Below are 14,967 nucleotides of genomic sequence, written 5' to 3'. Positions count from 1 at the left end.
AGGCCTGAAAATGTCACGTCTGAAGTGACGAAGTTGAGCTTCACGATTGTTTTCTTGCCTTATCCAAAGTCAACATGTTGGTGTTCACTTTGGATTATGCTGCATTATTGGAGCATAACCTCGACTAGAGAGGTCCTTTCTGCATGAAATCTTCAGGACTTGAGATGAATCTGGTGACCTGCCTGCACACCAAATTTAATGCACCTTTAAAAACCAAAATTATGACAAAAAAAAAACCAAAATGACAGAGTTGAATTTGGCAAGAACACAGGGTTTAAACTCAACATCATAACTGGGCAGAGGAGTTCCGAATGAGGCACAGTTGCTTCAGTGAAAACAATAGAACACGGCTCTTATAGCCAGAATTTGATACTTAAAAATGCAACTTCATGAACTCATCTACGAGTGCTACAAGCTCAGTAACTTTCTTCTAGGTGACGGTTCTAGCAGAACTAAAAGCCAGTTGTTGCTGTTTCGGAGCTGAAGCACCACCGCTGTCTTGCTCCTCCTTGGGCGGTGTTGTGGAGCTTCGTTCAGCCTGAAGATGCTTCCTCAAATTTGAAGCAAATCTTAGAGATAAGTCATCACAGTCTGATGAGATTCTGGGTGTTTATTCCTCCAGAAGGGCTGGATCTGACCAGATCGTCCAACTCAATCAAGTCGATGATAAACATTTATCTCCAGCATGTTTTCTGGGGATCTTGCAGGCAGCTGTTGAGATATTTACTCTGCTGCTCAGAGCAAAATGAGCAGAGGACGTAGAATCGTAACTTTAAATGAAATAAACAACTTTCACTGCATTCAGAGTTTTAACTGAGGACTCCGGTTTTCAGTGACTTTCTTTGTGTAGTCTGCTACGTCCTGTGGAGTCCTTGTTTATCAGTGAGACCAGAATGAAGCTTTTCCTCTTGTAAAAACCTTTAACAATAAGTCTCGTAAAACCCAACAGCTCCGTGCACAGACCTGCACATTCCTGAGCGCAGAGACAAACTCCAGATGGAGCAGTTTTTTTGACGGCATAGCTGCGAGAGTCCAGGACTCTGATTGGTCTGCAGGTGTCTGATAAGGCTTGCCATGATAAAACCGCCAAGACCAACAAACTGCAGCTGACCGCGGGAACAACAGCGCTGCGTCAGGCTCGTATCGACTGTAATGATGCTAAATCACCTCAGATATCCTCTGTGTTTGTTTGGATTTGAGTTATTTTTTGGAAGAAATGTAGGTTTTCTTTACTTCAGTGAACTTCTGTCGGTACTGTCATGTGATTGTATTAAAATCTGAGATCTGAAAAACACTCTGCTGGAGATTCATGACTTCCTGTTGCTTCTCCAGAAAAGTTTGTGGACTATGACACTTCACCTGACTTTATGTCATCAGGAGGGAGGAGCAGAGGACTGGGTTTGTATTTGTAGGGGAACGTCTCCTTTAAGACATTCTGACTGAAAGCAAAGAGTTAAAACCGGGCTTAAGAGTGAAGAGCCTCGGGCTGTTGCTCAACTGCCGCTTATAAGCGTCCAAAAAAAAATAAAAAATTCATCTCTGGTAACCTTCACGTCTTGATGGCATTTGATCTGAGGACAGCAGCTTTACTCCTGGACCGTGGCTTTAAGGACGGACCAGTAGAAGACAGTTACGCAGCTTTGATTGGATGTTTTTTACTCCTCAGCATCTGTATCTGTTCAGTGACAGCTCAGATGTTTGGAGGCGTGCCAGCTCCTTTGTTCAGCCCACAGTCTTTCCCTTTCTCCTCCTTTTTAATCATTTCTTTGAATCTGACACTCAGACTCGGATACTGACCACATCTGAGAGGTTCCTGTCTTGTAGAACTGCTCTCTCTCACACTGGATTTGTCTGTTCCAGCTGTTTTGTCCACTTGCTCCTCTGAGACAAGCAGCGTATTGTCTTTCTCTTCACATTCTTTCAGACTTCAGCAGGAGGGATGGAGCCACACACACACACACTCACACACACAGGGGGTGTGGTCTCCTCTATTCGACCTATGGTAAACACTTCATAGATGTAGAGCAGTTAGAGAGGACACAAGATTTTAACATCTTTGTTGAGGTGTTATGATCCGCCTCCAACAACGTCATATTTCGTGACCTCATCGCTCATGTATGTCAGGCTGAGTGGGCACTACCTGTTTAACTGAAGGTTCAAAAGAATATTTTTGCTTTAATTACAGCAAAAAAGTTCCCGATGACAGGTTTTCTGTACTTAATCAGCTTTAGTGTACTTAGTATTAAGTAAATGCAGTCACTGCCAGGATTCTTATACTCAGTATCGAGTGTTTTGTCTTTCATATCAAGCTCTGTACTCTGCTTCCACTTGATACAAGTACAAACAACAGTTAGCATTGTACCTTTAAGGCCTTTAAACTGCCAACTTAAGAGCCATGTTGAATTCATTGGAACTTGAGACCCTCTTGACCCGAGGAGGCCGCGGGCTCGGGGGGGCGACGAGTTCCCCTTCCTGAAAATGTTACAACATCCATTGAAAGGAAACAGTTTCATTTAGGACAGAAATCATTTGAGCAACTCACATGACTCACTGACTGTTTTCACTGAAAGAGGAGGAAGACGATGAGTCCTCCTGGACATCTATCAGATTCATTCCACATTCCTGTTTGGATGACTAAGGAAAGTGGTTTTGAGTGTTTTGTGGTGTTTGGCGAACAAGTGTTTCTGATTCCATTCTCAACCTTTACTTCTACTACTTTGTTTAAACAGTCATACAAACGCAGGTTGTAACTGTTTTGGTAAGCCTGGTTTATTCATTGGAGTACACAGTTGATGGAAAAACGTCCTGAGCTGCTTTAGACTCTGTAGTGGACGTTGTGTAAGTGTGTGGCAGCAACACACACAAAAGAAACATAAAGGACTGTTGGCAAGGCCCCAAGCAAAAACAACAATCTTCTTCTGACACCTGAACAAAATAACCAAATGAATTCATTTCCTAAAATAAACAGATGTTTTCATTTTCCTCACAAGAACCTCACCTAACTCATGTTGGTAAAGACAGACTTTTTTCTCTTACACCGTAACCATAAAGAAGATTCAGTGTATCCAAGTCCTGATGTATCTTTCCTCCTAAAACTATTAAAAACACAGTGAGACACACTATTGCACTAAGTCACATGTTCCTTCATCACCGTGAAGGGAAACAATAATCATTACTAAAAGTAAAAATTTGTTCTCAAAGATCAGTGTATTCAGTCCAGTCAGAAAGACAGAAAAAAACAATGTAATTTGCCGTACTATGAAGAGAAAGAAAGTACACATAAGGAAGCAAGTGTGGATTCCTTTACTCTAGACCACTCGTCATTTCACTTGTGTGAAACCAAAACTACTGACTATTGTAAAAAGTACCCAAAAGTCAAACTTAAGTAAAAGTAAAGATTTCACCACCTCCAACGTGTTAAATACAGCAGACCCTCCTGTTTGAAGCATTTGAAGCTCTGTGCTAGCTACGTGAAAAGAGTTATTTTATTTTAATCAAAAACATCATTTTTTCCTAAACCAAGTTGATTTTGGAGCCTTAACCTGACCAGGTAGCTCTGGAGTCTGAACCTAACCAAGTGGTTTTGGAGCCTGAACCTAGCCAAGAAGTGTTGGAGTCTGAACCTAACCAAGTAGTTCTGGAGTCTGAACCTAACCAAGTGGTTTTGGACCCTAAACCTAACCAAGTAGTTCTGGAGTCTGAACCTAGCCAAGAAGTGTTGGAGCCTGAACCTAACCAAGTAGTTCTGGAGTCTGAACCTAACCAAGTGGTTTTGGACCCTAAACCTAACCAAGCAGTTTTTGTTTCAACAGTTTAACAACATTGATAACAGTCCAAACTATGTAAACTGTCAGCAGGCTTTATTTTGAAAGTCTAGTCCAGTCCAAAATCCACACCAGTGGAGGAGGTCGACCATCATAGAGTGAATCTTAAGGCCACTGACTGAGCTGCTGTGTCTGACGAGTAGGGAGTGAGAACATGTGGGCTCTTTATGCCATCCATCATGTTTGTTTTGCCTTTTTCATGGGAATGTGAACAAAAAAGTGTATCCATATCGACAAGCTGATCTCTGACAGCGACTTGTAAACTTCCTGTCCTCATCTGTCAGATATTTCCTTGTTTCTCACAGCAGACCCTCCAGACAGATAATTAATTAATTTTGTTCTGAACACTCTGAACTTTGTGCTTCAATCCCTAGATGTGGAATTACTAAAAGATAAACTTGATTTGCACAGGCCACAGTCAATTACCATCTTTTTAAATAGGAAAGTTTTTCCTCTCTTTCATTCTTCTTTGTGTGCTGCATCGCTATTTTGCATATTAATCATTTTTACCTTTTTGACCTTTTTATAATCAAATTAATAACAAGGTGTGTAAAGGTTATTATCTCCGTGTGACTTCAAGCTGGGACTTGTTCCTGAAAGTCTTGCGTGGGTCCGGTGAGGACTTCAGTTGGTTTGGCTGCAGATCAGCTCTGTGTGACGTAGTTCTGTGTGAACATTCACTCGCCAGGCAGTTTATCTCGGCACACACTGTGTTACATGCACACTCGTGTTCTGCTTCATCTCTGAGAGCCTTAAAAAACTGAAGATGGGGAAAATTAACGGATGCCTCAAATGCCTCTTTATCTTCTTCAATGTGGTGTTTGCAGTAAGTGGAAATACTTTTGTTTAGTGGTGATTTATGTTTTTTTCTTTATTTCTTTCCTCTTTTTGGTTGTTTTCCATGAGTTTAGTGTTTGTGTTTGGAGAAAAAGATAAAAAAAAAAGTAAGAAAAACAGAAAAGCACATATCCACCAAAAGCAACAAACAACAAGATTCTTTTTCCTGTTGTTTTTGTTAAATGAGTTTTTATCCAGGTGGAAAAAAAAAGTTTTTTTTCATCTTTTACAAGAAAATCGGTGTGGAAAAACTGTAGTGTGCTCCAAAAAAGCAAACAATACAGATTTTCTTAAAAGAAAGAGAGGAAAAAAAAACTTCTGTAAGTCTTCAAATTTAAAGTTTTAGTACTAAAATAAAAACATGTATATAAAAAAAACCCTTAAAGACTTTGTGTTGTTTGATGAAAATGACACTAATGTGATAAAACATCAAATTAGTTGTGAATTGTATTTTTATGACGGAAAGACATTTTTTTTTGTATTGTGTATGTTCTGTAAAGAGTCACTTCCAGTAACAGAAACAGAGAGAGTGTGTGTGTGTGTGTGTGTGTGCATGCGTGTGTGCATGTGTCTGTGCATGTGTGTGTGTGTGTTTGAGGTGCATCAGAGATCATATTTCAGCCCCACCGACTGACAGAACCGCCTTTTCTTCTCCCTGACGATGTTTCCTTCCTATCTGCTGGATGTTTTCAGCTGCAAAAAAAAAAAGAAAAGATTAAATTTAAAGAGGGTGGAGTTTGAAGAGGCCACTTTTTGTTTTAAGGATGCATTGTCTTTTTGTTTTGCTGAGAAAAAAAAATGCAGATAAAATAATTTATCAGAAAACTAAATGTATAAAAAGAGAAAAAAACTGGCTTAATTTTCTTATTTATTTATTTCTTACAATAGATGAGACATGTTTAGATTGGAGGATGTAAATGATGATGAAGTGATGTTCAGCGTCTCTGAAGTTAAACAGATGTGAGCGTCTGCAGGTGTGACAAGGGCGTTCAGTGTTCAGATCTCTGTCTCCCTCTAGTGTCTCAGTGCAGGAATCACAGACAGAGTCAATAAAATCCCAGCATGCATCAGTTAATTGCTCCCACATGTGGATGTAACAGAGATTGTAAACACAGTTCTCACGCTGCGAGAAACCAAACGATTTGTTGGTTTTAAGCCCTGAAAGAGATTTTGAAGAGATTTTAAGTCTCTCTTGTTTAATACTTTTTGTCTCTTGCAGTCTGAATATTTGTCAAAGTGCGTATTTATCAAAATCCCTCTGACATAACTTTGATGACTCTTCTTAAAGTCTTAATGATGTAAATCTAACCTATCACATGTGATTTTAGTTGACCAGCTGACCCTGCCTGAGAGCAGGAGGATGTAAATGTTTATATTGCAGCTGTGAATAATTTCTGCAACCAAACTGCCCATTTTCCTTTTCCTCTGAAACGCATCACGACAGCTGTTTCACTGCGACTCTTTAAACAAGTTGCATAATATCAAACACGCTATTTAAAGTTGGGATGAGATCCTGCGCGTGTTATTCAATCATTTAATGTACAAATTTGAACCTTTTAAAGACAGAAGAAATGTGAAAAGTCCCTTTAAAGCTGCTTCACAAACTATTTGGTAAATTCTTGCTCCGTCCTGTTTGTGCTGTAATCTAACTAACGTGATGTGTCCTCAGATCTTTGGATGTCTGATGGTCTACGGGGCGCTGAAGTCCAGCGCCTACAACCACCAGGTAAACAACAACAACAACAACAACAACAGCAGTACACCATTTCATGTTCCAAATGCAGAATTAATATAAACAAGTAATGTATTCATTTCTTTTCAAGTTTCCTTTTGGGTGCTTTCTCTCACTTTTGTTACGTACATGCAAAGTTACGTTTCGTATGTAAGTAACAAGTCAAACTGTCTTTTGGTTTCACACTGGACACGAGCAGCGACATCCTGGATGAACTGGGCTTTTTTAACCCGACCATCAACTTCGACCTCTTTCGTAATTCAGACTTCATCACCTGGCTTCATCCTTTGCTGCTGTAATACTGACTGCAGCCACTAGAGGTCGTTGCCTTACAATAAACTTCAATATGAGTTTGATAAGCTGCTTTCACGGATGTACCAGCACCTCCAACTCTCACTAATTAACTTTGTATCACATTATTTCACCTTTGCATCATAATGAAGTGAACGCTGATTTGGCACAAAGTCTCCCTGGGAAATGAAGCCGGGTTGGCACTGTCTCCATTTTGTCCCGTGTTGATATCAGCTGTAACTCTGAGGAAAATGGAATGATAAGGTTTTGACATTGCTTACATAAAATTGTAAAACACAAGTGGGGAGAAAGATGTTTCCGCACTGATTGTGGCCTGTACAGTTCTATTGTTTTATGTGTCAGACTCTTCCTCTCACGTCCACTTCACTGACGGTCGCTGGTCAGAAAAACATAACCACATGAATCTACCAGATGACCGTTATGAAACATTTCTTTGCAGCCTGCCATCGCAGGAAGTGTGTTGGCAGGACATGCTGCAGATTTACTGTAACGTGACTCGCAGGGAAACTCACAAGGGAAACTGAGTCACATGTCAGCAATTAAATCAATCAAGTGTCAGTTTGGGAAAAAGCAGAGGGGGGTTTGTTTTGCTGCTTTACTCAAACATAAACCAGCTGGGATTTATATTTTACCGTAACCTTAACCTTTTAAAACCACGTACACCCGGCAGAATAAAAACTGCATCAGTCCAGATATTGTTCTTAGGTCGTTAAATCAAAACAAAAGCAGCTGTTCTGTGAAAATAATGTCTGATTGTTTCAGTCAGAACATCTCGTGTGTAATCCTGCAGAACATACAGAATACCTGTTTAGAGCTGTCGAAAACAAATGAGGTGAAGGACTGTAAGTGTTTATAAGGCGACGACCGAGCTGCCAAGACGTAGCGGAGACTTTGATTACTCTTAATGAAGAACAGATGCAGCAGTTTTTCCACTCGCTCAGTCGACTCTCGCAGCAACAGTAAGAAACAGGAAAGGTCTGTGACAAAGTTATCAGATCTGAAATCCTCTCGGCAGCGTGACAAAAAGGCGCGCAGCCTTTGAGCTCTTTGTCTCAAGAAATCAAATTGACTTTCCATCACTGCTGCCAAAAGGAAACCAGCAGTCCTTAGATTTCATGCCCTCCGTTGGCCATTTTGTGGAGTGCAGCTGTACGTTGATGCAAACACTGGCGGTGCTCTGTGCAGCATTGGAACGTGTAAAAGAAAACGTTTTATGTTGCCAGCAAATCCTATGAAAACACCTCAACCAAGAATGGACTCTTCCTCTGTGAAGACATTCACTGGCAGTTCAGCGAATAAAATCCTTTGAAAACGTATTCTGTCTAAAAATATTCAAGGTCTTACAACATTTTATGAAGATGAATCATTCTTCATTTTAAATAACACATCTTCACAGCTTTAGTTGTACAGTATATGCCATGCAGCACAGTCTACTGCCCTCACGCTAGCTAGCTACAAGCCCCCAGGGAGAGCGCCAGGCTTTGAAGCCAGTTTCCGTCCAGGCTAAACAGTGCACTCACCAGAAATGACTTATTTCACTGTCGGAATTTGGGCTGTTCAGTCCAATTAAATTCAGAAAGTCTAGATGAGCCGCACGGTTACATTATTTTATCTCTATTAAAGTTAGCCAGCTCGGTCGGAGGAAGTCTCTAGTGCGTAGAGCTTCATAGGAATGAACGAGGCTCCACCTCAGATGTGTCCAGATGTAATATAACGTCCTTGGCTAGCTAGTGTTAGCTAATATAAGTAATGTTAACATTAGCTGCAGTTTTTATGTGAACTGCTGTGTGACCAGCCAGCGTTTCCTGCTCGTTCAGGGTTATAAATGTTAAAATGTGTGATTTCTTAAATTGTTCACAGGCTCGTTCTTGTAGCTTGTAGGTCTAATATCAGTTTATTAACATTTGCATCGTCACCTGAATTGCAGCTCTGATCGCTGGCTGGAGACCTTCGTTTCTAAGCTAAGCTACTCTGGTTAGTTAAATGAGCCATTTGAGATGCATGAACATGAAAGATATCTCTTATTTGGCATTAAACGACATTTCGGTTTATGAACTAAAGTAAACTTAAGTTTCAAGAAAGATGTTCTTAAAAACTGGAAAAAGCTGTCTCTAAATTTTCTTTTCTCAAACTAAATTTGAACTGTTTAGTTACAGTTTAAAATGAAAGCTTTGCAGTAATTCAGTGTTGATGTTTGTGATGTTGCGGAGCAGCTGTCGGTGGTCGGGAGTCCGAATATGGCGTGGGGTTGGGTGTTTGCCCTCGGTATCCTTGGCATCTCCTGCCTGGGAATCTACGCAGGCAGCTCTGAGAAAGTAATCTTCCTCAAAATAGTAAGTACCAGAGTCCACGTCAAACAGAGGAATTAACTGCACATGAGGGTTTTTTATTTTTTATTTTTTTTGTTTGCTTATTCTGTTGCAAATCAAGACAGGACAAGGTGTGTGTGATCAACCCGACCACTAGAATACATTTTGGACATGTGCATTGTGCAAACATGAACTGCCGGTATTTAATTCTGCCACTGGTCACGTTGTCTGTGAATATTGCTCATATTGTTTTCATGTACAGTTTGCAGGATTCATGGCGGTTGGAATGGTCATCATGATGATCTTTGGCATCATTATCGTTGTTGAACGGAACAAGGTCATCTATCTAGCTACCATCTATTGATCTATCAAATGTTCATCTCCGTATCTTCAGCCTAATATTCCTTCTCAGTATTTTGTCTGTGGGGCAATCTTTCTCTCTGTTTTGTCAAGATAAATAAATGAGAGTAATGGCATCATGATTTCAGATTATATTCTCTCCTTTGATTACTTTGACGACTTTCTTGATGCCAAAAATGCTAAATTGTCTATCTGAATGCTAATGACTCATCTATCACTGCTTACTCTTCTCTCTATGCTAATGTTTTTCGCTTCCATTAATCAGCATGCTCTTTTCGGTATGCTTAAGTTTTCAACTCTATCTTGACGCTACCATTGTTTACCCTTCTTTCTATGCTAACGTTTGTTTTAGCAAATTTTCACACTAACACTCTCATCTTGACCCTATTGCTTACTCTTTCTAAGCTAAAGTTTTTAAATCTCTTGATGCTAACCTTATCATTTCACTCACTCTTTTTGCTGACAGTTTTTGCTCCTACTTGATGCTAACACTTCTAACTCTGCTCGGTAGCCATATGCTAACATTTTTGGTCTAGCTTGACGCTACTACTGTCTGTCTTTCTACTGTTATACTAGTTCTTATTTATTTATTATCCCTTTCTCAGTGTACCTTATCCTACCATGATGCTAACATATTCTGTCTATTGTTAGCCACCGTAGTGCTAACATGTTCTCTCATTGTCTTGTCGACATTTCTTTCTTGATGATGACAATGTTTTTTTTTCTCCCCTTGCAGCTGATGTCAAGCGTTAAAAACGCCTCCCCTGAGATCATAGAGCCTGTGATGAGAGACCCGGAAATGAGAGAGCTGCTTAACGCGATACAGTCATCTGTAATGTCTTCTTTACATTGTAGATGTCTATCTAGCTGAATGCTTACAGAAAATCTTATGCTAAACTTAGAGTTTTTATTCAAAATATAGTCATAAATCATGAGAAAATAGTAAGTTAAAGTCTTACAAAAATATATAGAAATGAGCTAATCACACCCTCTGTGAGGATATACTAAAAAATACGTGGCAGCATTTCAGTGCCTGCTAACTGGATCTACTGTTAGCTCAGTTAGCTGTGCAGTTAGCATACCAGAAATAGCACTGGCACAGGAGTTTTTGGACCAGGATGGGCAGGGGCTAGCTGGTTAGCATGCTAACGTCAGTAGATCTCTCTGTAATACAATACAAAGATAGCCTAACATTATAACTGTTATTTCTTCACATGTTGTTATAGTTTTAGTGGATTTTTAAACTGTTTTCACCAAAAAATCTTACATATTGCACCTTTAATACTATTGATATCTAGTACAGTACCAGTGCAGGTCCTCTCCAGCCCTTTTCCAGCATTTAAAACTAGTTCTGGTGTGATCACAGATCCATTGCTGTGGAGTTGTGAGTGCCTCGGACTGGGGTGATACAATCCCCAACTCCTGCGCCTGCACTGGAGGTGGACTTTATGGAGGATATGGAAGCTCTGACTGTAAAGCCAGACCTCAGGTTTGTTCTCATAAAATCTTGCTGGTGTTAAATGGCGATGATTACCAGATTATTGGTTTTGGAAAGTTTGTAAAATTGTTGGACAGAGCACCCCCAAGAAAAGAAAAGTGGTTTCAGATGCTTCCTGACATCCTGACTCTAGTGAGCTCTCTCGTAGTTCGTTATATTTTGTGATATTTGACAGAAGATAAGCAGTGGTCTGTTTCTTTATGTGTTTAAATCAAATCAAACCTGTACAAACTGTAAAATGAACAACATTATCTGTCCTCAGATGACGCAAGTGAGGAAAAACTTGTTGAGATAAAAAAGAAAAAAATTTGCAGGGGGAGAAACAAAGAAGGACATAGAAGGAGTTATTAAAACAGAGGCGAGCAATGAACCAGGGTCTGACGATCCATCAGCATCAATATGTGTTTGTAATAAACTTATTGTACTCTTGTTTTCTTGCAGGGAACCTCAGGCCCAAGCAGGATCTATAAAGAGGTATTTAATAAATCAATCAACCCATCAAAGCTACCAGTCGGTGATGTTCCCAGATCATGACCGCATCTCTGTCTCCTCTCCTGCAGACATGCAGTGACTTCATCTTGACGTGGACCAACTTCTTTTTCCAGATCGTCATGGGCATATGCTTTGGATTTGCTGTTACCGCAGTAAGTGCTGCTTTAATTCTCTTTTGTTGGCAAAAAACACAATGAATATGTCAATATCCTCCTGGTCGCTGACTGAAGCTCATTTTAGTCAAATTTATAAAGAAACTTAAAGTTCTGTTGGTTTTCTGTCCAAAAACATCGGTCAGAAGCTCAATTCTGAGGCTATTCTATGAATACTTCTATATCAAACTTTGAGAAACTTGAGAACAGTCTCGATCAGTTCTCTTCCAGATTCAGAAGAGAAAGACGTGTGATGCTCCTGAGTCTAACAGAAAAGTCTTAATCTTAACTTTACTTTACAAGATTGTTTAGCAAGTCACTAGAAGGTCTTACATTTGTAAAGATGTTGTTCATTTCAAATGTATTTGGTTTTTCATGTGCAGCCAGCTGATGGCAGGGATGACTGAGTAACAACTGTTCTGCATCTGTTCAACCAACTAAATGATCTATATCCGTGTACATACTTGGGATGGGCAGGGTTAAATCTGGAAGAGGGTTGTACTTGTGACGGACATCTTCATTCATTCGAGGACCACAAAACAGCCTCAGAATCGAGTTTTGACTTTAAGAACTATCTTTAGAACAAGTTCTTTATTAACTTGAATGAATAAACTTCAGTCAGCTACCAGATTCTTGCAGATGATACTGATACTTATAAAACGTACATTATCTGTAGCTGATACTCATTTCAGCCTATTATTGTTCAACCCTTCTGCTTTTAGTAGAAGTAAAACAAAAGAAAAGTCTTTGGTCGGTCATGTTAATACATTTTAATAATTTGTTCACTCGACTCTAGTTGTTCTGATTGACCAATCAGTGGTCTGCAGGATTCTAACTCCATCATTCAGAGTCCGATCAGTGTGCTCTGTATCTCAACAGAAGGGTGATGATTACAAGGGATGCCACAGAGTGGTTCTTTTGGTACCACCCTCAACATTTGGTAATGAAAATGGAAAAATAACCAGTCTAATGTATAATGAACTGAACTCTTCGTGGAAACGAGGCTGCGTTATCAGCATTAACCCTTAAAACTATAATCCTTCGTACCAAACTAGAGGATGAATCTTCATTTATCGGATGCAAAGTTGTAATAATTTGATCCAATGGCCACAACATTTACCTCCTCTGTTTAATTATCCAGGACATCTCTTTATTAGTTGGAGTATCTCAGTAAAAGGCCTCCAGTCAGCAGCTGTACACAGATGGTCACCTCTGTGATGTTTGTCACTTCTGATGTGGATTTGAGGTGTCTGAGATCTCGTTTGTCTTCCTGTCTCTGTAGCTGATGGGCCTGCTGGTCTCCATCCTGATGATCCACCAGGTCAGACGTTACGACAGCGCCGGAGGAGCGTCCTTCCCTATGAAGAGCTACTGAGGGGACCCTCCGACCCCTGACCCCTGACCTTTAACCTGTGCAAAATAACAGGAGGTCACAGCGGTCAATACATGGCCTCTGCATTTCAAAGAGAGTGTCAGGGAAAATGGAAGGTGAGGTCGCGCTGCAGGAGGATTTGACTTAGGAGTAAAGGTGCTGTCTCCCTCCAGCTTTCTATCAGAGAAAATACTGCAAACATTTATTTTTTTGTGAGTCATTGTATATCTTATGTGTTATTTGATTGTAAGCGGAATGACAGTAGTCTTATGTAAAAGAGACATATTGTAGAAAAGAAGCTCAGCCTTCACCACATCTGACTACAGCTCGATTAACCTGACAAGGTCACGGCAGCAGAGTTATCATTTTAAAACCGAAAGAGTAACAGTTTTTAAAAAATACAAATTTTCCAATTTTTAGAACCAGTTGCGCCAGGAAACACACATAAGTTCATCAATGTGTCTGGAAACTAAATTGCCAGGATAAATGGTGACAGGTAGAGTTGCAGCAGGAACATTTCTGTTGAAATGTCATGTTTCTTTTAGCTTCATTTGAACTTTTTTCTGTTTAGGGTTAGGCTCGAAAACCACCTGGTTAGTGTTCACAAAGATCATGTTTTGGCTTAAAATACCTGTTTTGGCTGCCACAAAGACATATATAAGATAAAGATTTAGATTCATTGTTTCTGGGCTTGGTCGGTAACCTGGGCATTATTTCTGAAACAATCACCAACATTAAATTGAAATATTTTCTGACCTTCCTCGGGTTAAAAAGATTATGTCAGATAAAAACTTCAGCTGTCACTTGTTGCTGTGTTTGTAGAAAATGTAAGACATTGAACTTGTATATTTGCCAAAGCTATGTGTACGTCTACGTTAACACTTCAGTCGTGTAAAAACAGATCACTTCACAGATCCTCTGGGACCCATGAGAGTTTAAATGTATCTGTCGAGGGCATTTAACAGAGAAAAACACCTTTATAAAAAAAATGATTTAAAAGGAAATTAAATACTGTTTTATTGTGAAATCTGCACTCATCGCATTTCAAAATAAAGTCGACTGAATACGTTCAAGGTGTCGCTGTCTTGTGTTTGTTGTGATCAGTTTTTTTCTTACGTTCAGTCCATGACCCGACCACAACGTGAAGGGTTGAAGGAGGCCGATCCACAGGGCTAACAGGAGGTAAAGTGGGGCGATAAATGAGTTTGAAGGGTTGGGAGTACGTTACAGGATGAGATAGGATGGATTTGAGTGATGGTGGCGGAACAAAGCTAATGTGGATAAAAGGTATTTTTTTGAAAGCATATTTTTCTTTGTATTTTGGCCCGATCGGTCGGTTGATCAGTCTGTTACCCCCAGACAACTAGAGAGCCAACATATTAAAACACAACCTTCTCGGTGAAGGTGATAAATAAATACAATCACAACCATCTTCTTAGCATTTCCTATAAATTGGTCTGAACAGTTGGTCTTTTCCTGGAAATGAAGGTGTCTTCTAAACATTTTGTTTGTGTTTTCCTAAGTTGCAGTGCGATGATTCATCAGGTTCAACTGGACGCCAAATATCTGATCTGATATTCATCATTGTTCTAAATCTGATTGTCAGCCAGATAAATTAATTTAAAAATATGCTGCTTAGGCTTTGATGTTGCATGTAATCTGCAAAGTAATGAGTAACTAAATGTATCAAGTAAACGTAGTGGAGTGAAAAGTCTAAGAGTCATAGTGGAAGTATGCATGGAAATACTCAAGTAAAGTACAAATACCTCAAATGTGTACTTATTTACAATACTTGAGTAAATGTACAGTCATTTCTGGGTGTCCACTTACTTTTGGCCGTATACTGCTTCATCGCAGAGTAAACCAGCAGCCATCAGATGGCAGCAGAGACCAGAGAACAGCTGACAGGGCTGATGTGGAACCTTCATGTATCATCTGAACAGCTGAGTTAGAGTCAGACTCCACTTCCACTTCACTGATTCACTGAAAGCTCATGTTTGTCATTGTGTTTGTGGCAAAACTCCACAAATCTAAACCCTGATGGAGGATCTCTGAGCACAGGATTCATGTTAGCGGTTA

The 14,967-nt window shown here is 39.8% G+C and overlaps 1 protein-coding gene across 1 annotated transcript; it reads left to right on the top strand.

The window, feature by feature from the left end:
- The first annotated feature begins 4,498 nt into the window (after window positions 1-4,498).
- LOC115595589 (23 kDa integral membrane protein-like) lies at window positions 4,499-13,952 on the top strand. The gene is made up of 9 exons (XM_030440245.1): window positions 4,499-4,650; window positions 6,331-6,387; window positions 8,919-9,038; window positions 9,277-9,351; window positions 10,111-10,206; window positions 10,741-10,863; window positions 11,314-11,346; window positions 11,433-11,516; window positions 12,799-13,952. The coding sequence occupies exons 1-9, from the start codon at window positions 4,591-4,593 to the stop codon at window positions 12,889-12,891; spliced, it is 741 nt and encodes a 246-aa protein (XP_030296105.1). The 5' UTR covers window positions 4,499-4,590; the 3' UTR covers window positions 12,892-13,952.
- Window positions 13,953-14,967: the final 1,015 nt, after the last annotated feature.

This window comes from Sparus aurata, chromosome 14 (assembly GCF_900880675.1).
Source record: "Sparus aurata chromosome 14, fSpaAur1.1, whole genome shotgun sequence".
Lineage (NCBI taxonomy): Eukaryota > Metazoa > Chordata > Actinopteri > Spariformes > Sparidae > Sparus > Sparus aurata.
This window is presented reverse-complemented; position numbering and strand designations above follow the sequence as displayed.

Coding starts and splice junctions, on each gene's coding strand:
- LOC115595589 (XM_030440245.1), top strand. CDS start 4,591: ATGGGGAAAATTAACGGATGCCTCAAATGCCTCTTTATCTTCTTCAAT. Junction 4,651..6,330: donor TCTTCAATGTGGTGTTTGCA/GTAAGTGGAAAT, acceptor ATGTGTCCTCAG/ATCTTTGGATGTCTGATGGT. Junction 11,347..11,432: donor CAAGCAGGATCTATAAAGAG/GTATTTAATAAA, acceptor CCTCTCCTGCAG/ACATGCAGTGACTTCATCTT.